Source organism: Otolemur garnettii, unplaced genomic scaffold, assembly GCF_000181295.1.
Source record: "Otolemur garnettii isolate 467f Iridium unplaced genomic scaffold, OtoGar3 scaffold00140, whole genome shotgun sequence".
Classification (NCBI taxonomy): Eukaryota; Metazoa; Chordata; class Mammalia; order Primates; family Galagidae; genus Otolemur; species Otolemur garnettii.
The window spans coordinates 2,866,853-2,891,191 of NW_003852535.1; the positions used below are offsets into that span (position 1 = coordinate 2,866,853).

General features: G+C 51.2%; 1 protein-coding gene across 1 annotated transcript; it reads right to left on the minus strand.

Annotated features, from left to right (window-relative positions):
- Positions 1-1,477: 1,477 nt before the first annotated feature.
- On the minus strand, positions 1,478-10,420 carry CATSPER1 (cation channel sperm associated 1). The gene is made up of 13 exons (XM_023518432.1): positions 9,955-10,420; positions 8,584-9,132; positions 7,410-7,622; positions 6,638-6,751; positions 6,348-6,498; positions 6,017-6,108; positions 5,739-5,882; positions 5,537-5,600; positions 5,293-5,365; positions 5,117-5,177; positions 3,782-3,857; positions 1,658-1,772; positions 1,478-1,504 (listed from the first exon to the last, which is right to left on the minus strand). The coding sequence occupies exons 1-13, from the start codon at positions 10,418-10,420 to the stop codon at positions 1,478-1,480; spliced, it is 2,145 nt and encodes a 714-aa protein (XP_023374200.1).
- Between the last annotated feature and the right edge of the window lie 13,919 nt (positions 10,421-24,339).

Here is a 24,339-nt window from a genome sequence, read left to right on the forward strand (position 1 = left end):
GGAGTCTGAGGAGCTGAGGGGTTGCATTTGACATGATTTAGGGATACGGGGACAACATCTAGCCCTGCTTCTGCTTAAGTCTGTCAGATGTAGCAGCTCTGACAGCCAGGGTATGTGAGGGGGCTGATGCTTGGAAGGGCTCCTATGTGATCCCAAGGAAGAGGCCCCAGCATGAGGTTGGCACAGGGTCAGTGGTAGGAAATGTTTGCTGAATGAATGTGTGAGGTGGGGAGATGCAAGGCCCACAGATGCCTGTCAGGTTGCCTCTCCCCCTCGGAATCTGTGCCCAAATCCCAGATGGCGTTTCCTTTGCACAGTCTATTCCTAGGTCCTGGGCAAAACAGTGCCCTCATCCAGGCTAGGGAGGAAGGTGTTGCTTTTGTCCTGAGGCTCTAGAAACTCCACCACTGTCTGGTCTAGTCCACAGATGGTGGGTGGTTGGCAAAACTGCCTGCCACCTCTTGGCACCCACTACTGACTCCCTCCAGCCTGTCCTGCTTTCTGGACTTGACTCTTCTAGAGGTTAGATGGCTGTTGCAGAGAGTGGAAGATCCCACTTTGGCTGGGTAACCCCCTGGGCTGGGGCTGGGTGTGAACTTGCTCAGTGGTGTCTGCAGCACCCAACACAAGCCAGTGCCCACCCCTGCCACCCTTAGGTGTGGATCAGGCTATAAGTAGAAGAGGGAACTCATGTAAACCCCGGACCGGGCAGTGAGGGGGAGTAGCCATAAACCTCACCCCTGCTTCCCTCTCTAGTGGCAGAGCTCTCCATCCTACACCCCTGCCCAGCCCCTGCCCTGGGGCCAGAAGGACTAGAGCAGCCTCTGCCCTACTTCCCCTCATGGGTGCTCTGGGGTCTGATCCTAGGCTGGGCTGGGTATCACAATGGCCTCTGGCCTCTGGGTTTATGGTGTCCCCATTGGGTTGGTACTTTTATACTGGATGCTGAGGGTCCTGGCAGGCTGGAGTTCCTCAACTCTGAACCCCCATTCCTGGAGCCCACTGGTCTCCCAAGCCCAGAGCCTTGGGCTCTTTCAGCCTGTTCTTTTTCTCCTGACCCCTGAGCTAGATAGGCCTTCCTCCTAAAGGAGGGTCATTGCCACTCTGTTCCCTCCTAGCACAGCATGGCTAGCACCTGGCATCTGAGCCTGGCCCACTATCTGCCTTCTGCTAATATCCTACTGGGCTGAGCTAAGATGCTGGGCCCAGGTGCCATTGGATGGGATCCAAGAACAGCCCCTTGCACAGGCAACACTGGCACACACACACGTGCACACAGATGCATGTGCACAATTTCCCTTACTCTGTGCCTTGGCCCAGCCAGTGAGGACAGGGGACTGTTTGGGGTTTTTAAACTCTGTTGAGATTCTGGCCCTGCAGGGCATAGACAATCATTTCATCAGATTTGGGGATTTGTCCTGATTCACCCAAGTGAGCTTGCCAGAGACTGAAGACTGTATCTGGTGTCCTTTGGGAGTCATCTCTTGAAGTCCTCTTCTCCAACCTGCAGGGGTGAGGGAGAAATGGAGGGTGGTGAATGAGCTAGCACTGGGTTCTGCCCTCCCAAATATACCCTTGTGACTGTTACTTGGGGCCACTACTGGGCACAAGACCCCAAGGCTCCCTCATGCCACCCTCCCTATCCTGCTTGGTCTACCTCAAATGTGGCATCAACAATCTCATTGGCAACAGATGCCTGGGAACGGAATTTCTGTTGCTGATTCTCCACGGCTGCCACCAGCTGTAGGTAGTGGAACAGGAGCTCCTGCTGCCTGGGGGAGAGGGAGGCAAGCGGTGGGCTGACTTGCCTGCTGGCACTTCAGGCCCCCAGAGCCACCCAGATGGCTCCTCTGTCTTGCTTCTCTGCTGCCCCCCAAACTTACATCACACCAGACCAGCGGTTCTCAACCTGTGGGTCGTGACCCTTTTGTAACAATGAAAATATATCGTGGCATTAGGAAGGTTGAAAATCACTGCAGTAGACCTCTGTTTTCAGTATGTTTCCTTTTCCACATACAGAAAAGTCCCATGTCTGCCTGTGCCATGAAGCTTCAAACTATTCATTATGTACTCCATCTGCCTATTCACCACCTGCCCACACCTCTCCATTCACTCACCTCCCATCTACCTGTCTTGCTATCCATTCACCCAGTTTTCCAACCCCTGCCTGTCCATGCTCACCTCTCCCTCCACCCCTGCTTTTCCCTCTATCTGCTCCTGTCCATCCCCCACCTGTGCATGCTCACCTCTCCCTCCACTCCTGCTCTTTCCTGTATCTGCTCCTGTCCACCCCACTGGACTGTGTGCTCAGTCATCCACTCAAGAACCCCCCAGGAGTTCACTGTCCATCCACTACCACCCATCCATCTCATCAGCCTTTCCATCAAACAACACAGAACATAATGAACACTGCAAGATGGTCCAAAGATGTACAGATGAACAAGAAACAGCCTGGCTCCACAGCCAGACAACTACCGACACAGTGTGGTAGGTGCAAAGATGGGTACAGAGGGAAACTCCAACCAGTTCTGGGGGTTGGAAAGGCTTTCAGAGGAAGCTGAGTTTGGAAGATACAGGTAAGTTTGCCAGGCTTGGGCAGGGTCCCTGGTGCTCTGAGGTGTGAGGTCAGGGGGGCATTACTGTGGGCCTGGGGCAGGCTTCAGGATGGCTGTTTCAGGGAGTGGATCAGCTGAAGGTGGAGACACCCAGGATGAGTCAAAGCAAGGTGGGCAAGAGCCTAAACTCAGAGAAGAGAAAAGGCAAAATAGCACTTAATCAAGATCACTCAGTGGAGATGGACCAGTGGGGAGGTTTGGAGACCAGGAAACCCAGAAGTGCCAAGGACCCCAGATAAGCATAGTGGCCAAGGAGCTGGAACAAGGAAGATGGACAGGTAAGTGACCCAGGAGGAGGTGAAGCAAGCAAGGATTGAAACTCTTGGCTCCCTGATCTGGAATCAGCAGCCAGAGAGCATTCCAGGCAGAGAGAACAGTGTAGGCAAAGGCCTGAAGGTAGAGAAGTGTGAGCTGTGCTTGGGAAATGATGTGGGTGAAGCAAAGATGTGCCTGGGGTGATCATGGCTACCATGATACAAGGGAAGTTAGCCCAGGCCTGATCCAAGGACCCTGAATGCCAGGCCACAGAGCTTGGGCTCGCTTGGTGGGTGAGGAGAACCTAGAGGATGCCAGTGGTTTGGATGTCCTGGGGTTTGGACGAGAGCCAGTCTGGATGGAGTAGGGCAGACCCCGCTCTCTGGGGAGCCAGGCCTGAACACCAGGAAGTGGGAGCCTGTACTAATCATGAGCATGTGTCCCCAGCCATAAGTCCCTAGCTCTCCTGGCCCAACTGGCCACTGAAGTACACAGGAATGGAGGCTCCTACTTGGCCCTGAGGCCTTTACCCAAACTGTTTTCTGCATCCGCCTCATCATCCTTCCACCTGGCTGAAGACCACCAATCCTGCAAGGCCCAGAACAGACCTTCAGAGGTAAGAACCTCATGGCCAGGGACTGAGACTGCGTCCTCTTTGGGTCCCTTGGAGCCCTCACAAGGCTGTCCGTGACAAAGGTCGGGAAGTTTCTTGAGTAAAGGGATGAGCGAAGTCCCCACTGGTGGGGCACCTCTGGGCATGCAGGAGCCACTTGTGGTCTCCATGTTCCACCCACAGGCTCCTACACAAGCCTTAGCTTTCCATCCTCCTTCCAGGGAGGCAGGTGAGGTCCCTTTCCTCCCAGTCCTCTTGGTCAGGACCTAAGATCCTCCCCTCCCTTCGTGTCTCTCACTTGTCAGTCATGGGCCCAAAGTTTTTCTCGATGAACTGCTTTCTCATGGTGCCTTCACTCATCACCATTTCAGGCTCTGGATGTTGAGAAAGAAGGAAGGGGGAGGTGAAGAAATCGCCTGAATTAGGACAGGGGGTGGGAGAGGCCCCATGCACCATAGAGATGCTCAAAAAGAGGCCAAAGGAGCATCTGCCCAGGGTGCCTCCTAAGAGGTTGCTTCTCTAGGTGTGGCATGTGCAGAAGTTCTGTGTTTTCCTGTCCAGCACCCTTTCCTTATTCTGGTAAAAGTATCCTAATTTTCATGGGGACCAGCCCTATCCCTTTTCAACCCATGCTGATATTAGTCCTGCTCCTCAGCTCCAAAGACGTGTGACTTAGGCCTGGCCAATCAGAACACCCTGTCTTTTGGGCTGTGGTGACTGGGTCAGAACTAGACAAAGGGTGGGGGGCTCATTTCTGGAACTTTGTTGGGACCTCTGGGAGAAAAGGATTCCTTTTTCTACTGGGCGGGGGCTAGGGATGGCTAACCTGTGAGGATTTGGGGCTAGAGTTGCAGGTGATCATTTGCTACTCCAAGGGAAGAGTTGCCTTTAGAATAAAACCACACAGAGGGCTGCAGAGCAGAGACCTAGAAGGAGACTAAATCCTAATCATAATTTGAGCTCTGGATCCAGCCATTCCTGAAAGCCCATGTACCCTCATTCTGCCAAGTAATTTGAGCCAATTAATTGCTCTTTCTGATTAAGCTGTTTTTCACTGAGTGTTTCTGATGGGGAGTGCAGGAGAGGGAACAGGTGATCTCAGAGGACCTTTAATTCTCTGATGTTGATGATCCTAAGAGTGGGATTATGGAGCACAGATTCTAAAGTTCTGAGAATGCTTATGCAGGAAGCAAACCAACTATCTCAAAATCAATTCACTCAGAAAAATGGGAGTGTGAAAATAAACATGTGCAGGAAACTTCATTTCTGTAGACTTTCAATCCATGTTGAGTGACTCCAGACAAATGTGTATAACCTTGACAAACTCACAAAGGCAGTTGAAACCATCCCATAGAAGACCAACTGCTATGGACTTTATATATTATTAACACAAATGGGGGTTTGGTGAATCATAAGTTGGCCAATTGGTCTTCTTAGACATGGGTCTTTCAGTTTAATTGGCTTTGGGAGGATTGTCCTAAAGCCCTAAACTCTGAAAGTCCTCCCAAGTCTCAGATTCTAAAACTCTAAACTGAGCCTGGCATTGTGTGCCTGACTGTGGCAGGAGGCTGGGGGACTAGAGCGAGGGGCCCAGGGTGACCAGGGTGAGGGTGGGTGTGAGTGAGCTTGGTACCTGCTTTTCTGAGATCCGTTATTGAGTCCTCCAGTATCTTCTCATGGATCCGGGCAGCCCTCTGGGGAGAAGAGCCTCAGTCCTGCTGGAGTCCCACATTTACCTGTCCCTGGCACACCCTGAGCCTCCCTCTTGAGTTTCCTGATCTGGTCCACCCGCCCCACCCCACTTGGTACCTCCTGTTTCACTTTCTCTAGGCCTTTGAGCAGTGCCATCTGGAAGTTATCCACCAGGACAGCTATCACCAGGCTGGGGAGGGCACAGTAGGGTGCTTTCAAGGAGGAGGCCATAGGAGAGGCCCAGCACCCTCCCTGGATTCTTTGCAGTGTGGCCAGGGTGAGAGGGTTAGGATGGAGGTACCCACGAGGAGGTGGGGGGAAGGGAGGGAAGCTGGGCAGCAGAGTAGCAGGAGGTACTCACTTGAGGAAGATGAAGTATTGGATGATGATGTAAATCATAAGAATGGGAATGATGTACCAGGCTCCTGGGGGAAAGTGGGAGAGAGGGAGTCCTTGGAGCTTGCCTGTCCACACTGCACCCTTGCCAGCAGGCTCAGAGCCCCCTTTGCAGATGGGATAACTGAGCCGTCAGGGTCTGCCCACCCGCCAGTCGTCTGCCCCACCTTGGGCTCGGCTGTCTATGTAGATGAGGGACCAGTCGTCCAGGGTGAGCATGGTGAAGAGGGTGAATATGGTGGTGAGGATGCTTCGGAAGCGCTTGGGGTCAGATTTTCGGAACAGTGCCCGGAGTACCACGGAGAATAGGACTGGCTGTTCAGGGCCAAACCAGGTTCCCAAGTCCTATCTCCACCCCAGCACCCCTTATCATCCAGTCCTTGTTTCCCCCACCCCTTCTACTGCAGACCCCAGGCTCTTTTCCCCAGCCCCCAGTGCTGGATACAGAGGCAGGTAAACATGAGGATGAGGATGGCCGTGATGGATGGCAAGCTCCGGGCCAGGGTCCCTGTCACTTCTTGGAGGCTGGTTAAGATACTGTGAGCAGAAGTAGAGAAGGGGGGATGAGTCAGTGAGGGTGGGGATCTGTGCACAGCAGTCCAGCCCTGGCTGATACTGAAGACAGGAGGTCCCTGATTTGTGGGTGACTTTGGTGAGCCTTGGCCCCTTTCCAGAAAATGATGAGATTAATCCCAGTGGAGGGAATGAGTCCCTTGGGGGCCCAGGCCTGTGTCCCCCTTCCTTCAGAGTCCCCAGACCAGGATGGTCGTACTGACCTGAACTTCCGCAGGACCCGGATGGCCCTCAGTGCCCGCAGGCTCTTGCAGACCTTGAGGACCCGGAAGAGGCTTTGGTTGTAGATGGAGGAGGAGGAGTTAAACTGCATGAGCAGGAAGTCCAGCATGGCCATGATCATGATGAGGAAGTCTGAAGGTACATAGGTGAGTGTGGCGGGCTCCTGGGCCCTGGCTTGCCCCACAGCACTCCTGATGCCAGCACTCCTGTCCCTGCCCCTATTTCATTCTCAGCCTCCCCCTCCAAACATGCATGTGCCATCCCCACCCACCCAGATCATTCCAGTAGTCACGAAAATATGAGAGGCCCAGGGCAATGATCTTGAGCAGAGCTTCCACTACGTAGATGCAGAAGAAAATGCAGTCCAAGGCCAAGAAGTGCCATTCTGTGGGGATACCAGGGGCTCACTCAGGGCCATTCCCAGCAATAGCCACCCCCTCCCCCATGCTCTCTCCCCTCACCACCAGCACTTCACATCAGCCCAAATACCTTGGCTCTCCCTGATTCTGCCCTAAATGTCTGTGTGATCTAACTGTTCTGTGTTTCACTTTTCTTATCCTTAAAACAGGGATTATAAAAGTCTATCCGATGGAGTCGTGAATGTTAAGTGCATTTAACTTAAGGGCTTAGGATAGAGCCTGAAACAGTGAGCTGCAGCAGGTCCTTTCTTTTATCCTGCTCCACTGATAATCAGGCGCTGGCCTTCCAGGTGTTCCTCTTTTACGCTCCGTCCTTCTCTTCAGGTCTCCTGCCCTTCCCGCAGACCCGGGTTCCCTGCACCATTCTCGCCCAAAGCTGTGTGTTGAGCGGTGCGCCCCCTGGCGACTGTAGCCTCCAACAGCAGGCTGCCTGAGAGCTGGCGTCCAGGCTCTGGCCAACTGCAGCCAACCTCAGCACCCTCTTTCTGAGCCTCATCTCTAACACTGGGGGAGGACCAAGTGAGCTAAGTTATGTAAATCACCTGCCACTTGATCAGGCCTACAGGAGGTCCTGGAACAACATCAGTGGCCTTCTCCACGTCAACGAGGCTCCCTGGCTCTTACCCCCCCTGATCTCCACTTCAGCAAAGGTCTGGGCCACAAGCATGACAGTGTTGAGGCAGATGATGAAGAAGATGAAGATTTCAAAGGCCCAGGAGTGGGTCAGGTTCCAGATCATTCTCCGGAAGCCCTGGATGAGGTAGCTTAATTTTTCAGACAGCATAGTGAAAAAGGATGGAGGACGCGGCTTCTTGTGGGTCCTCTGGCTCCGGCCGGCTGAAAGGGAGCCAAAAAGTCAAGTCTGTAAAGATGGGGAACATGGGGGTCCCAGGCACCTTCCCAGAGGGGGTCAGAGTTCATCATCATTCCTGCTTGCTCACCTGCTGTCCACTAAGGTGTCTCTCTGCTAGCCTGTGCGAATACCCGGGCTACAGACCTGACCCTTTCCATGACAGGTGCCAGCATGTTTGGGAGTTGTAACTGGCTTGAGAGGATCCTGAGAGCTCCTACTTCCACACCTCCATGACTTTCTTTGCTTGCATGGCAACTTACATGTGGAAAATCCACCCTTCTCACCATTCTCTTCTCTTTGTAAACTCACCCTTTCCCTTTAAGATCCTGCCAAAACATTTCCTCCTATGGGCTACCTTTCTTGTCTCCATTCAACAAGACACTCACCACTGCTGCCATGTTTACTGAACTACTGGGAACCAAGTTTGAGGAATTGTGAGTTAATAGCCAAGATTTCTCTCCCTGTCCTCCAATAAGGCCCTCATTCAGGTTCTAGTTCCTATGTTCTGTCCTCTTGGGAGAAAGTAGGCAAATAGAATCCACAGTAATAAATGTTCTGATGTGGAGGAGGACAGGCCCCTATTACTGATCTGTAACTGGTTAAGTGGTCACCCCTAGTCTTGGAGCCCCCTGAGGGAAGCAACAGGGTTGGATTTTTCCTTGTGGACTGTGTATCCACATTCAGAAAGAGTCAATATTTGAAAAGTGAACACGTGAATGAATAAAGCAGTGACTGAATCAACAAACACCTCAAGGCTTGAAGAGGTACATAATTCAAGAAATAAAAGATGGGGTGATGAACAGCTGGGAGAGTGAACAGCTAGTGGACTACATATGCAGGTGAGGGTCAAGCCTCATGATCTGTGGAAGGTCAGTTGTGGGTGCTGAAAGCAAGTTTGGAATCTGGACCAGGCTGTGGGAGGTACAGGACTCAGCAAAGACTCACTTTTGTGCTTTTCAAATTGCTCATCTTCTTCATCCCAGCTTTCTGAGTCTTTGGAGGCGGTATCCTGGGGATGAACTTTGTTGGAGATCTGGGAGCCAATCGAGAGAACTCTAGAGTGTGTCTGACTTATGGTGGAAGTGGAGCCCTTAGATAGGTGGGATGGCTTAGAAGAAATGGTTGAGCTGAGGGGAGCCTTACCAAGGCTGTGTGGAACAAATAGTTGGGAAGTACTCTGATGGTACTCCTTGTATCGGTGATCACCATGTAAGTCATCAGGAGGATGCAAGCTACTGGAGTGCTCGCCATAGTGGCTGTAGTCTCTGTGGTGTTGGTGGATTCTTTGGTGGGCATGTTCACTGTGGTGGTGGTCTCTCTGGTGGGGATGCTCCCCATAGTGTTGCTCATTGGGGTGGTAATCGCCATGATGATGCTCATTATGACCATGATGGTACAACTCCTCAGAGGAAATATGGGAAGCAGTCTCTCCATGATGTTGAGGCCTTCTGTGGTGGTGGGCTTCATGGTGATGGGATCTTCCATGGTGGAAGTCTTCACCAGTAATGGGTGCAATATGGTGGAGCCCACTATGGTCAGAAGTCCTGGTGTGGTGGGGGGACTCACCATAGGAATGCTGAGGCAAATCCTCATGAGGATTTTGGGGCCCACCATGATGGTAGGGCCCACTATGGTGGTGAGATCCACCATGGTGGTGAGATCCACCATTGTGGTGGGGCCCACTATGGTTATGGGACCCACCATGGGGGTGGGAATCACTCTGGTAGTAGTACTCAGTGTGGTGGGATCCAGCATGGGGTGACCCACTGTGGTGGGATCCAATGTGGTGGGAGGACCCACCATGGTGGGATCCAGCATGGTGAGGGGACCCACTGTGGTGGGATCCAATGTGGTGGGAGGACCCACTATGGTGGGATCCAACATGGTGAGGGGACCCACTGTGGTGGGATCCAATGTGGTGGGAGGACCCACCGTGGTGGGGGGACCCACCATGGTGGGATCCAATGTGATGGGAGGACCCACCATGGTGGGATCCAACATGATGGGGGGACTCACTGTGATGGGATCCAATGTGGTGGGAAGACCCACCCTGGTGGGATCCAACATGGTGAGGGGACCCACTGTGGTGGGATCCAATGTGATGGGAGGACCCACCCTGGTGGGGTCCAACATGGTGGGGGGACCCACTGTGGTGGGAGGACCCACCCTGGTGGGATCCAACGTGGTGGGGGGACCCACCCTGGTGGGATCCAACATGGTGGGGGTACCCACTCTGGTGGGATCCAACATGATAGGGGGATACATTGTGGTGGGATCCAAAGTGATGTGGAGGCCCATCATGCTGGTTGGACCCACCATGGTAGTTCAGTCTGCCATGGTGGTAGGACCCATCTTGGTGGTGGGAGCCACTGTGATGCATCCTGCTGTCATGGTAGTGCTCATCATTGAAGGAATCCTTCTGGTAGGAATCATGGGACTGAACAAGGCCATGAGAAGTGGCTGGACCAGAAGATGTAGGACTGTTGGTTCTGCCATGGTGGTGGACCTCACTGTAGTGGTGAGATGGGTAGGAATAATAGGAGGAGGTATTGTCTTGGAACTCAGGAGAGTGGTGAGATCCAGAGTGATGGTGGGGTGTTCCATGATGGCGGGACTCACCATCATGTTGGGCCACCCTGTGGTGAGGGGAGGCAGGATGGTAGTGAGCTCCACTGTGGCCTGGACTGTGACGTGGGGATGATGAGGGGTGCTGAGAGAACATGTCCAAGTTATCGGTGTCTGCCTTATTTTGAGTGTTCTCAGACATCAAGTTTTGATCCATCACTATTCTGGGAACCTTGGAACAAAGAGAGCTCAAGACCTGGACCCAACAGGCACCTCCTGGATTTCCCTTCTCTTCCAAGCTGAGCTCAACACAGACTGTGACATTGGGCTTCTGGGAAGGCCTGACTATTCTCATGGAACTCTTCTCTCTATGATGTCATCAGGAGGCCTGGGCCTATTTGTCAAATACTTCCTTTGAGGCTGTAGGTCAGAATCAGGAATCACTGTGTCTAATTCCTTCACTGTAAAATGAGGAAACTGAAGTCAAGAAAAAAGAAGGGCTGGCCCAGTGTTACCTAGGAGGTCAATGGCAAAGCCAGACAAAGAAGTCCACAGTGATACTATGGCTTTTAGTCCTTTTGTTGCAAAGAAATTCATGAGTCCAAGTTGTCCAATCCCCAGTCCCACCTAGATATAAATTGGTTGTAGGGTTAAGACTGCCTAACTCCCCTATAAGTAGGTCTGTGATCTTTGCCTTGCTGCCTAATTTTCCTATGCCTTTGTTTCTTTCTTTGTAAAAGGGGAATAATAGCATCTACCTCACATGATCCATAAAGTTAATATATTTATAGCTTATACTAACAGCACAATAAATGTTAATTGGTGTTGTTATTCTCTCCTTGATCATTGATATTGATGGAAATTCCCCTTTGGGGTTATTACCAAAATAAAACTATCAGCCATTATTTATTGAGGACCTACTTCATACGTATTCAATTTAATCCTCACAGTAACTCTATTTGACAGAGAAAGGTGCCAGCTCTGAGAGTAAAGTGAGCTGCTCCATGAATAACAACAAAATTAGTGCTCTCACTGCTGAGTCTGTTTCTATGACCATCTTCCTCCTGAAACTCACTGCACAGCTTATCATGCATACCAAATTCAGTTGTGCACAGCACAGCTCTTTTGGAAGCTTCCTGATCACTCCTTTGGCAACAGCAGCTTTTTCTGTGCTTGGTCAGATCCACGTTCATAGTGGGCAGTGGATATCAGGTTCCCAGGGTTTCCAGTAATGAAAGAGACTCAACTCTTGCTTGAAGAAACTCACTGTTGCCAGCTGTAGACAAAGAAATAGTTTGTGGTAGAACTGCTAGTTGTCTCACGAACCTGTTTTCCTGGGCACAGGTCCTCCCAACTCCCTATACTCTCAAGTGTATCTTGTACACAATCCTCCCACCTCAGTCTTCCAGAGTCCTAGGATTACAGGTGTGAGCCACTGCACTCAGCCTCCTTGAGACATTTCTGCCATTAATGCTTTTGTGAGTTGTAAGTCTTTATTGCTAACCAACCTTGTCAGATTCACCCATACTCTTAATCCTGGAATTCTCTTCTTTCATTTCACACCTCATTTTTAAAAAGCAGCACGATAGACTATTAGACCCATCTGTAAAACACAGATGCTAATAATAAGTTATAATATAGAAGGGGAGAACAGATGATTAAACAAAAATTTTGCAGAAAACATATGAAATCCTGTTTAATATGTTATAAATTAGTGGATATTAGGTTCCCAGGGTTTCCAGTGATGAAAGAGACTCAATTATCTCATGTACTCAGTACTATTATGAAACCAATTACAATCACTCACACTTTCATATGAAGAATAGATCACAACTATGGCCCAAGATGAAGGAAGGAGAAGGGGGGCATAGAAAGGGAGCGGGGAGGTCAGATCGAGGGAGGGTGAATGGTGGGATCACCACAATGGTGCATAACGCAAAGGTACATGTCAGATCTATTAATATAGAGTATAAATGTCTTAACACAATAACTAAGTAAACGTGATGAGGTATATATTAACCAGTGTGATGTAAGCATTCCTAATTCTATATGAAATCAGCACATTGTACCCCATAAATGCATTAATGTATACATGATCCATGTGTTTATGATTTAATACACACACACACACACAGTGTGTGTGAACCAGAAGCCACACACACTTTATATATATAAAGTCCCATGGCTAAAAAGGCAAGTTATTTGGTAGCAGAACCTATTATATAGGAAAAGAAAAGTCATACAACACATGGTGGGAACCTAAAATTAACACAATGACAGTAAAATGGTAATGCCACATGCAGTACAAAAGAGAAAGGTCTGCTGTCAGAGAGAACAACTCGACATACTGATGACATGGCATGTGACGCTAAAGAGGTTTTTGACTGAAAAACAACAACTCCTCCTCCTCCTTCTTCTTTTTTTGAGGTGGAGGTTTTGCTGTGTTGCCCAAGCTGGTCTCAAACTCCTGGCCTCAAGATATCCTCCTGCCTGGACTCCAAATAGGTGGGATTATAGGACTAGCCACACACCCATGAACAACAGTTTTTTTTTTTTCTTCTTAATTTTTAAGAGACAAGGTCTCACTCTGTTGCCCAGGCTAGAGTGTGTGGGTGCAATCATAGTTCACTGTAATCTCAAGCCCCTGGGCTCAGTTGATCCTCCTGCCTCAGCTTCCTAAGTAGCTGGATCTACATGCCTAGCTAAGTTTTTAATGCTTTATAGAGACAGCATTTTGCTATGTTGCTGAGGCTGGTCTCAAGTTCCAGGGCTCAATGAATCCCCCCACCTCAGCCTTCCAAAGTGCTAGGATTACAGGCATAGGCCATTAGGACTGGCCAACAACAAGTTCTTTATCCTGGCTGATGAGTCAACATTTTACCAATAAATGCCGTGCTATCACACTTGTAAGATTTGTAAATGATTAGCATGACTGTCAAGAAAAAAATTTTCAGCTTTCCCAAATAAACAAACAAAAAGCCAAGATATATTGGATGTTATTTCATATCTGGAATCAAAGGATTGTCTTGGAAGAACTGTTTTGGCATTTGTACTGATGGCTCCCACACAAATTTTTACTGTTCTTATAAAAAAGCAAAACCAGCTGGGAATAGTGGCTCACACTTGTAATCCCAGGGGTGGCAACAAAATAAGTTATTGTCACACAAATGAGAAGGAAGAAATAGCATGCTGTTCCTTTCTCCTTGAGTACATTCTGAATATATCACCACATCCTTAGAACACTTGGGAGATTCTCCATATACTTGTGTGTCAGAATTAGCAAGGGAATCTAGAAAGCTGGCTGGCTACAGAGAAGATGCTGGGGTCCAGCCTCTCTTCTCTACAAGTGAAACAGCTGCCGACACCAAGAAACACGAGTGTTGGTGAGGCTGATTGGGACTGTGAGGGTACTTGTTTCCCTTCATAACTATGAAGCAGGGGTGTCAAGGTGGTGGGGTCCCAGCTTTCCTGGGTGTTTCTAGCATCAGGGAGGGTGCGGTGGGCACCACAGACAGGCCTGGAAGCCATTGTTCCAAGACCCAGCTCTTTTGGACCCGCCAGCCCTCCCTCCCTCTGCAGGACTCAGCTCTGAGGCTCCTGACTAGGGAGCCAGTTCAGCATGGAACCAGCAGCACCTCCCTGCAGTGGCTGGGGACAGCTGGCCTCAGGAAGCAGAGGCCCAGGCAGAAGCTACTTCCCTGCCCTCCTGAGGGCCCTGAGATAGGTCCTGGGAGGAACATTCCAGGGGAGGAACCCAGGGACAGGGGATGCCCACCCTCTTGTAAGGGGACAGGTCCTTTGTATGGGAGCAGAAGGTGGAGGATAAACAGAGATACGGTTCCCACAGTGGGGCTCACCTTCCAGGAGAAGAGGCTCAGGAGACCTGACCTGGGCAGCCCTGGTCCCTATTTACAGGTGGCTCAGATGACAGAGGAGGGTTTGGGGCCTGGGGGAACTCTGGGGTCTGACAGCAGCAGTGGGAGGTCCTTGGCTATCTCCTCGCCAGGACTGCTGGGTGCAATCAGTGATGTGGGCACCACAGGAGAGTTGGGCTCTTGTGACCCTCTCCAGCTTCCAACGCAAGCGAGACAAGGAGTTTTCTGGAGACATAAACTTCCCTTCCTTCCAGAAGTGCTGCCTGACTGTGGCTACTGTTAGTGGCCATGAGTCTTTGGTGCATTCTGAGACTGTTCCTTCCTCTTGGCCCTGCTGTACAGAAAAGGAAGGAGCAGGGCAAGGTGTCATCTCTGCACATATAGCAGATCAGTCTGGATGTGACCCTGGCCCTCAGAGACCATGTCATGTTCAGGCAGCAGTATGATGTCATGTAAGGCTGCTGGGGGATGGAGGGCCTTGGGAGAGATGGGGGCCTCAGGGAGAATGGGGACATTCCTGGGGGAGGCAGGGGACCCAGAGGAGAACGTGACAGATCCCAAGGGCCCAACGGCTCTCGTGGCCCAAGGAGCAGCCAGCCTCACATTCTGAGTACCTCCTGGGCGCCTGAGGACACAGCAGCCGCTGCCAACACAAAGTTGTGTGATGAATGTGCTCCCCAGGACACGCCAGGCTCTGGATGGGACCTATGGGTGGCGGCAGGAGGAGGGACTACTGAGTGACACCACATGTGGGGGTGGGTAGGTGGGTCGTGGAGCCACAGGAAGCCTTATCATGGCTGATGGGGACACAATATGGCACAGCCTGTTAGGAAGACAGTGAAGCTTACAAAGGTAAATGGATAGCCACCACATGACCCAAATGTGGTCAGAGATTCTGTTGTAAAAACTTAGCCGCCCTGAAGAGCTCCATGCTGATTGGGGGGGTCATCTTAACATGGTCTGGGTTTCCTTGTCAGGGTTTGTGTGACTAGCTGGAGCTGATGGCATCAGCAGGAAACAAATAGACCCCTCTTTTCTCTCTCCCAGGCAGCAGGATATATTCTTAATCCTGGCCTGCTCTGTCCCTAACATAACGACTTTTCCCAGGCAGTGCTGTGCCCAGGCCGCGTTCTCACATCCACAGGTGGTAGAGGCTCAGGGATGTCATGACTTCTTTTAGAATCCCTACTCCTGGGGCACCAGGATGTGCTGTGTAGGACTCAGGCTCGCTGCTGTCAGGGACACCCAAGCAAGAGGTGAGGGTCTGTCCTTGAAGACTGAGGTGGAAGGGAGTTGGGGTGCGGACTCCTGGCTCCTCCTGGACCTGTCCACCACGTGTCAGAAGGAGCCATGTCGCCTTCCTCCTGGGGCTGTCCCAAACCCCAGCAGCTCAGTGGTGAGTGGGTCGCTTCTCTTGGTAGAAATATTTCAGTAGTTAGTGAGGTGCCTGGTGCACCTGGCTGTGGTCACAGCAAGAGTACAGATCTCAAAGAAGTCACATGACTGATCAGAAACTTGACAGGGACCTTGGTTCCCCTTGGAAGAGGGCAGCAGACAGGGAGGGGGAGCCCTGAGATATCTGTTTCCCTTGATCCCACCTCAGGCTGCTCCCCCCAGGGAGGGCAGCTGAGCTGATTCCTTGGGCTGCCCACGCTGGCGTGAGCACCCAACCCTTGTCCTCCTGGAAGTGGCTGCCTGTGGCCCATCTCAGGACCCTGTCTGTGGTAGTCAGAGCCCCAGATGGGGAAGAACAAGTTCATAGGTGTTGACTAAACTCACACAGAGGCCTCCCTAGCCCTGCACCCAGGAAGGGGCCCTGGACGTGTGCCCTCTGAGGCCACTTGAGCTTGGATGCTGCAGGAGTCTCTCCAGGAGCTCTCTGTGCACTGAGACACACAGGATCCACTCACTTCCGACCCATCATGTTGGGAGGGGCACGGAGGCTACATCCACATTCCCCTGGACCCTCCCAGGTAATCTCTGCATTCTCAAGTGACATTAGCCCACCCAGGTTGACATCTGCCTTCTCAGATGCCCTCTGTTCTCTTAGGTGACCTCCTTTCATGGTGACCCTGACACTTCCAGGAGATAGGCTATTGCCAGGGTATGAACCACAATCTGCTCATCTACCTATGCACAGGCTGCCTTTGGGCTCTGGTCCAGCTAACACACAATGAAAAATATAGGATGCAGCGGAGGTGGACAGCGGCCATGGACCCCACACTGCCTGGCCAGGTGATGGCCACTGGGGTGGGATCATCCCAACTTAAGGGCAAGGTGCCTTCAGTTCTCAACAGGTTTTGACCTCCAGAACAGTTGAGGCCCTACTGTGGAGGGGTCTTGGGACCTGTAGGTTAAGGCCCAGTGGGCCCTGATGAGGTGCCACCCCCAGCCTGGAAGGGCTCTGTCCTCTGGCCCCTGTTGTCCCCACAAAGCCCCTCCCACTCTCCATTAGGAGGTGGGATGCATATGTGTATATATTGGAAGGAGAAGCAGTGCTGGTAAACACTGAGCATGTAGCCGTCTAGTTACAGAGGTAAGTCTCTGAGCCTGAGGGTGCCTGAGGGGAGCACGCAGGATAGACTTGGCTGGCCCCAGAGTAGCACTCACACCTCCCACCTGGGCCTCTGCCCTAGCCCTAGTGTGACACATTGAGAGGAGGTGAGCACATCCCTGCCTGGGCCTCCTATGCACAGCTGGACCCCAGGGGTGGCCACAGAGGGACCCAGATCTTGCCAAATGGGTAGCATTCAGTGGGGGCAGCAGGGTGCAGGCCCTGACCACTTCCAGGGAACCCCTCTCGGCTAATGCCTACCTGTCCCTGGAATGCTTCTTGAACTTCCTGTATTTGCAATGTGGGAATTCCTGGGGCCTTCTTGTCCCAGGCCTGGGCTGTCCTGGACATGGGGTGCTCAGATTCCTTTGGTGTCCTTGGCAGAGCTCAGGAGGAGGCACTGGAATCTGCCCCCTCCAGGTGGGCTCCAACACCAGGTCCCCTCCTGAGTCACTGTGTGGGCCAGTGAAGAGTGGGGAGTGCCCAGCCCCTGCAGCCCTGCTCCCCAGCTTTCCTCCTCTTCTTCCTCTTCTACTCTCAGAAGCGCCTGGGGCCCAGGACAGGTCCTGACCCGTGAATTCACTGGCTGTGTCTCAGAGGCAGAGAGGGCATGTGGGAAAGATGCCTCCTAAGCCCGCCCCAATATTCTCCTACTCCTGCCCTAGACGGCCCCTGAAGCGCTGAGTTAGGTGGGACCTGTCTGCATAAGCTGATGCCCAGCCTGAGCAGCAAGTGCGCCCTGAGAGCAGCAGAAGCCCCTCACTCCTGAGCACCCCCAAGGCCATCAGAACAATAGCCCCCAGCCAGGGAATGGGGAGAATCATGTCCCAGACCCAGACAGGACTCAGAGAGTATGGGGCTAACCTTTCTCAGAGCCTGTACCTAGAGATTGGCTAAGTGTGGGAACTTCCCAGTCCTTGCAAAGTAGGCACCCCCAAGGGCAGGAGACCCACTTGCTGGCGAGATTGGCTGGCCCCAAGGTAGGTGGCAAAGGGGCTGGAGGAGAGTGATGGCTGCTTCCACCTGAGTTCTGAGCCAAGGCTGAAGCCCAGGCCAAGCTGCTCTGGGGAGAGGGCATGCAGTGGGGCCCGAGCTAGCCTGACCTCTGCAGCTCATTCCAGGGCAGTCTGAGGTGCCTGTCACCTCCCCTTCTCAGATGGATACAACCCTTGTTCTGGGATCAGTTGCCCTCCCAGAAGATCTAGGTGTCAGATTAGGGGGTCATTCAGGGACCATAAGGAGTCCAGCAACCCGAGCCTGTGGGCCTCAGCTCTGTAGTAGGGGTCAGATGGGCTTGGGGGTGAAGCTGAATGTTAGTTTTTCTCTGGCTCCCGTGGGCCTGGACAATCACTCAGCAAAGATCAGAACTCTTGCTTTTCTGGTTCTGTTAAAACATTCCTTCCAGGTTACGGAAGAGTTCCAGCAGATAACCTCCAGCTTTTTACAAGGCCTCTAGCATATGACCTGCTGATCTCTTGTACCACACCCTGAGCTACTGAGCTACAACTGACATACCCATCACTTCCTGAGCTACACGGGCACCACATCCTGAATTTCTTTAAACGAAGCCCCTTACCTTAACTCAGGGATGTTGCCATTTTTGGTGGCAGCCCACCTGGGGCAGATGCCTTAATAAATCCCTGCTATTAGCTCTACTTGGTTTGTTTCTTTGTGGCACCTTTCAACGCTAACCCTGACCAACCCTCCTTTCTTCCCTCCTCTCGTGGAGGAGTGTGGCAGGTCCTGGGCCCAGAACTCATATGTCGCAGCATCCAGAGCCCCCTGTGAAAGCTGATGCCCATGCTGGAAGCAGCTACAGCTCCCTGAGGGCAGCAGAAGACCTTCACTCCTAAGCAGCCTCCAAGGGCATGAGGACAACAGCCTGAGCCAGGGAGTGGGGGAAAATCAGTCTTCCAGACCCAGCAAGGATTTGGGGAGAGCATACAGGTGGGACCCTAGCCCATGTGGCAGTCCCCCAACTCAGGAGACTGCTTTTCCCCAACCCTTGTCTGGCTGTGCTGTCCCCCAGACCAACGCCCAGTGAGATATAAGGGCTTCCAAAGAGCCCAGGGCAGCAAGATTCTTGCTGGGGACCTTGAAGGATCAGGCTGTGGCCAGCTGCTCCCTGTTGCCAGACAGACTATAGGTGGTTTGGAGATTCCTTCTCTGGGCATTAATGCCTAAGATCCCCCCCACACCTGGATGTTGGGGGTCCTGGTTTCCTTATTATGACCTAAAGCAGGGTTGCTGGGTGCCTGTCCTTGTTCCTTCTACGTTTGTGTTGGCCAACCTTAGGACCACAAGACAGATCAGATCCTCCCACCCAACTGGGACCCCATCACCAAGACCAGGGTCAACACCCCCCACACCATGGTGGGGCCCATGTCTGCCTGCCCTTGGGGGCCAGTGACAAGCATTTCTGGAAGGAGCCAGCAAGCTGCCTCATAGCCCCTGATGGCCTCTCTCAGCTTGGGCCATCTCTCTGGATTGGGAAAGTCATCACCTGCAGTGCACTGGAGAGGTGAGTGAGTGTGGGGTCCTGGATAGATAGCAGCATCTCCGAACTTGTCCAGCTGGCCAACTCTTGGGACAGAGTCCCTTTCCCAGGGAACATGTCACAGAGCAAGAGGCTTTCAGCCCGATATCAAGTTGAGCCTTAGAAGTGGAGATATAACAGAGGCCCTGATTGTCCCTCAGCTGGCAGAGTTACCATGGAGTGGACCACGTCCCCCAGAGATCTGGGAACTATTTTTTTTTTCTTAAATAAAAATTTAGGTTTGAATAAAGTTTTATTTATTTATTTATTTGAGACAGAGTCTCACGTTGTTGCCCTTGGTAGAGTGCTGGGGCGTCACAGCTCACAGTCTTTGGGCTCAAGTGATCCTCTTGCCTCAGCCTCCTGGAGTAGCTGGGACTACAGGCAACTGCCACAACTCCCAGCTATTTTTTTTAAGAGACAGAGTCTCACTGTTGCTTAGGGTGGTCTTGAACTCCTGAACTTAAATAATCCACCTGCCTTGGCCTCTCAGAGTGCTAGTATTACAGGTGTCAGCCTTGAGTCCTAGGAACTGTTGATGACCAGAACAGCACAGGGCAGGTCCTGTGGGAGCTGTGTAAGCCCTGTTGTTGCTGCTGATCTGGCTGCCTTGAACCCGGATGGTGCCCAGTTGGTTGCCTGGAGCCCTGCTGCTCCCATCTGGCTACTGCCAGCCCTGCTGCTGCTAACTGGGCTGCCATATCCCCATTTTCAAACAGCGTGTGGGTAGCCAGGGCCTTCCCCTGTCCGCCAAGGCAGTGTCTAGGAACTGTCAAGCCTTCAACACCAACTGGTCCTCAAGGTAAGGGTGGAATAGGAGCAGGAAGAGCAGCTCCCAACCACACTCATAGGACGAGACTGGGATGGACGGGCTCCCACAGCACAAGTGGCCTCTTCCTTGTCATCAACAGGGCCCTGCTCTTTGAGTAGGAAAAATGCTCCCCATTGTAGGACAGGAGAGCCTGTCCTAGAAGATGGGTGCCCTAGAAGACTGGTCCTCAGGTCTCCCCACTGTGGCTTGAGCATGTCTGAGGAGAAAAAAGCCAGTAAAGGTGGCCCCATTACAAAAAAAGAACCTGCAGGACAGGGACCAGAGCCCTCAGCAGTTCCTAAGAAGGCCTCCCTTTGTAGACAAGATACCCCCACCAATGCCCCAAAGTCCCCGTGCTTGGTTTAAAACATATTTTTGTTGTTATCTGCCCCTTCTGTTAGTGCCTAAAGCTGTCCACAGGAAGCAATTGGATACCCTGTGACAGAGGGCAGAGAGGGTGGCTTAGCCTAGGCCTCCGACCAGCTTGTCTTGGAAAAGGCTGCAGCAGGGCCAAGGGCAGGACAGACCTGAGCTTCCCATCTGCCTCCTGCATGGCTACATGCACAACTCCTCTCCTCTCCTCAGCAGACCTCAAGTTCTAGACCACCCAATAATTTACTGGAACTCAACCTGAGACCCACAGGGTCTTTGCCAGAGGGCTGGGACTGCAGCAGAGGGCTGGGATAGGTCCTGTGGTGTTTGAGCTGTTCATGGCAGTTTCTGCAAAGTGTCCCTGGGAGGGCCTAGGTCACTTCCACTGTCCATTGGTGGTTGGGCTCCAGCAACATTTTTCTTTCCTTCCCTCTTTTCTTCTGTCTGTGCTTCCTTCTGCATCTGGCATTCCCTTCTCCTGAGGCTGAAGAGGGACACCAAGGACACTGCTGGCTGCAGGCCAGGGGACAAACAGTGTCCCTGTGGTGGCTCATCTGTCCCATGGGGTCAGCTGCCTCCAGGGTAGAGTATAACACACATTCACCTGTGCACAAGAGCGCCTATGAGGGGCGCTGGCAGGCACTGCCACAGGGCTGCCTAGCTGAGTCAGGAAGTCTTGAAATAAAGTTTCCAGCCTCCCTGAACAAAACAAGATGGGGACAGGATAAGTTCTGAAGGTTAGACCCAAGATGGGGGAGAAACCAAGGGCTTCTGGATGGGCAGCTTCATTATACCCTCATTACCGTAAAATTACCGTAGTGTGTCTGAGGACACTGCCCACTCTCATCATGTACCTGACATGCATCTCCCTAATTCTAGGAAACCCCCGCCCCTTTGTTGTCATTGCTATTGTTTACTTTTTAAATGAGAAGACATGACAAAGGATCTTACTACATTTGTAAAATTCTCATGACACAAGCAATGTGCATTATCTTTTGCAAATGCAACCCAGCTAAACAATAATCATTCTGAAATAAGCATACTTGATTTCAAGCAATTGTTGTCATATTTTAATGACTGACCTTAACTATACTTCTTCTAGCAAGAAATGCTTTTTTCTGCAGTGTGAACAGATTTAAAATATCTGGGGTTAAATATTGGCTTCTAATAAAAAGGATTATCAGAACACTATTTCCTAGTCTAGTCTCTGAATTTGGGTCACTTACCTTCAGTGACTGACCAGAAGCTGCGAGCTGGGAGCAGTTTTCTCAGGTAACCTGGGGACCAGCTCAGGCACTCCGGCCTCAGCCTTCCCAACCTTCTTCCCAGCTGTCCACCTTGAACTCAGGTGGAAAGCCACCTGTGCAGCTACTCTCTGAGGATCGATCACCAGACACTGTGCTGTCATCCCACAGATGTTGGTGCACAGAGCAGATGGAGGCAGGAGATCCAGATAATGAAAAAACGATGTCGTGCAATTCTAATAAAGGCCTTATTTTTCTTACTTAAGTCACCTTCTTTTCTCTTTTTGTAAGATAGAGTCTCACTCTGTTGCCCTGGGTAGAGTGCCCTGGCATCATAGTTCACAGCAACCTCAAACTCCTAGGCTCAAGAGGTCTGCTTAACCTCTGCCTCCTGAGTAGCTGGGACTACAGGTGCCAACCACAACATCCAGCTGTTTTTAGTAAAGACAGGGCCTTGCACTTGCTCGGGCTAGTATCAAACTCCTAAACTCAGGAGATCCAACTGCCTTGGCCTCTCAGAGTGCTGGGATTGCAGATGTGAGCCACCATACTCAGCCTAAATCATCTTTTTACATTTGTTTGTAAACATGTTTAAAGAATGGACTCAGTCAGACGTTTTTAGATTTTGATGATAGCCGTTTTGGATTGTATAAGTAGCAAATCAAACTTTTAGTTTTTAAGTGGCATATTAAAAAGCCAGCAAAAAATGGGTTAGATCATGGTGTGTTACTTACTATGCAGCTGGTGCAGATAGAGACAGCAAGACTTTTTACATTTGGTTTCTGCTTTTAATTTACTTGTACAATTCATTATTACTGTTCTGTTTTTCCATTAATCTTCTGTGAACTTTCTGATTATGTAACAAAGTACATACAGTCTACTTCTGAACTATTTTTACCATAGTATTATTTATTACTTTCTTCAATAAAGTACTGAAGCGTCTCCCACTGCCAATAAAGAATATTGAGAATAAGCTGGGCTCATACTGACAGCCGGCTGTAGCTGCCCTATCTCATGTTCTCTCTAGGCTGATTCACTGAAGTCACCATATGGGAACCATATTCTAGAAATCCATCAATAGGTTAAAGAGGCTGGAAGATGAAGTGCATGTTCAGGATGTCGTCCAAGAGAGACCAGATGGGTCCTGCCTGCTGCTCTGGATCCCCAAGCCCGCATCTCATCCGTACGTGCGGGGAGCACTGGAGATGGGTGGGTGGTCTCACCCAGAAAGGGAACGTGTGGGCCACAAGCATAGTCCTGGGTGGTGCTGGCCTGAAACTGCCCTTGAGGTAGAACTGAGAGGAGAAGCCGAGGAGGTGGCTTGTGCACCAGCGGTGTGCATCCTTGCAGCTGTCTCAGCTCTGCTCCCTTCATCCCTGTTGGTTGTGCTCTCCCACCTGCTCTCCCTGTCGGATCCCAAGGCTGCCTCCTTCCAGATTTAGGGATGCCAGGATCCAGGAAGCCACACCCACTCCTGTGTGGAAAACGGGTCAGTATAACAGGTAACAGGACAAGCTGGTCATGCAGGGGTCAGCCTTGGAGGTGGACATGAGTTCAATCCCCTGTTCCCATGCTACAGGTATGGGAGTTGATTCCCCAGAGAGAGGAAAGCTGGGCACTGGTGAGTGGCCAGGAACCCTAGGACAAGAGAGCTATTGCCCTCCCTTCCCATTGCAGAGGCAGGATTGTCACCAGGCCCAGGGATGCAGAGCCCAGCAGCCCACACCACCCTACCTGAACGCTGTGGTTTTCATTTTCTTGTTCTCTCTGCCCCTCCCTGGCTGACAGACTGCTGGATGTCACACGTGTTTATTACATGGATTAACGCATTCCAGCTCATTTCTATCTGGGCAAAGCTACCGGGGAATATTGTGCTTTCCTATTTAAAACCTGGGCTTGCTTATCTTTCCATTTAGTTTAAAGGCAGTTATTATTTCCTGCATTTCCAAGTTCTTGGGGTTAAGTATGAGATTTAAAATATTAATGTAGTGCTTCCTTGCTTTTTTTTGTTGTTGTTGTAGAGACAGAGTTTTACTTTATCGCCCTTGGTAGAGTGCCATGGCATCACAGCTCACAGCAACCTCCAACTCCTGGGCTTAGGCGATTCTCTTGTCTCAGCCTCCCGAGTAGCTGGGACTACAGGTGCCCGCCACAACGCCCAGCTATTTTTTTGTTGCAATTTGGGGGAGTTGCGGGTTTGAACCCGCCACCCTCGGTTTATGGGGCTGGCATCCTACCCACTGAGCCACAGGCACTGCCCTGCTTCCCTGCTTTTTATACCTAATATAGTTCTTTTTGGCTGAATAAAGCCAGGCAGTCCCTCAAGTATGTTACAGTTTCTGGAAAAACAAAATGAAACAAGAGTCATCATTGATTCATAAGTTGCAGGGTTTTTAATCTTTTTTTCTCTTTTTAGGGACAGGATCTCACTCTGTAACCCAGGCTGGAATGCAGTGGTATCATTATTGAAAGGTGGCCTTACTGGTAACCTATCTAACAGAAAGTAAGAGAAATAAACTCACAGCACGTGGTTGCCCCTTTGAAGAAGAAATCCACAACACAACTACCCCTTGTTTAATAAAATACCTGTGGCCTAACTCATCCCTAAGAGTTGTTTTTCAGCCTTGATGAGCCCTAAGTGAACAGGAGGGGTATGAAGACCTCTGCCCCCAGCTCTCTGCTCACCTCTTGCCAGATTTCCAGGACTCAAAGAGAAAAGAGAAAAATAAAGAACACCTGCAACA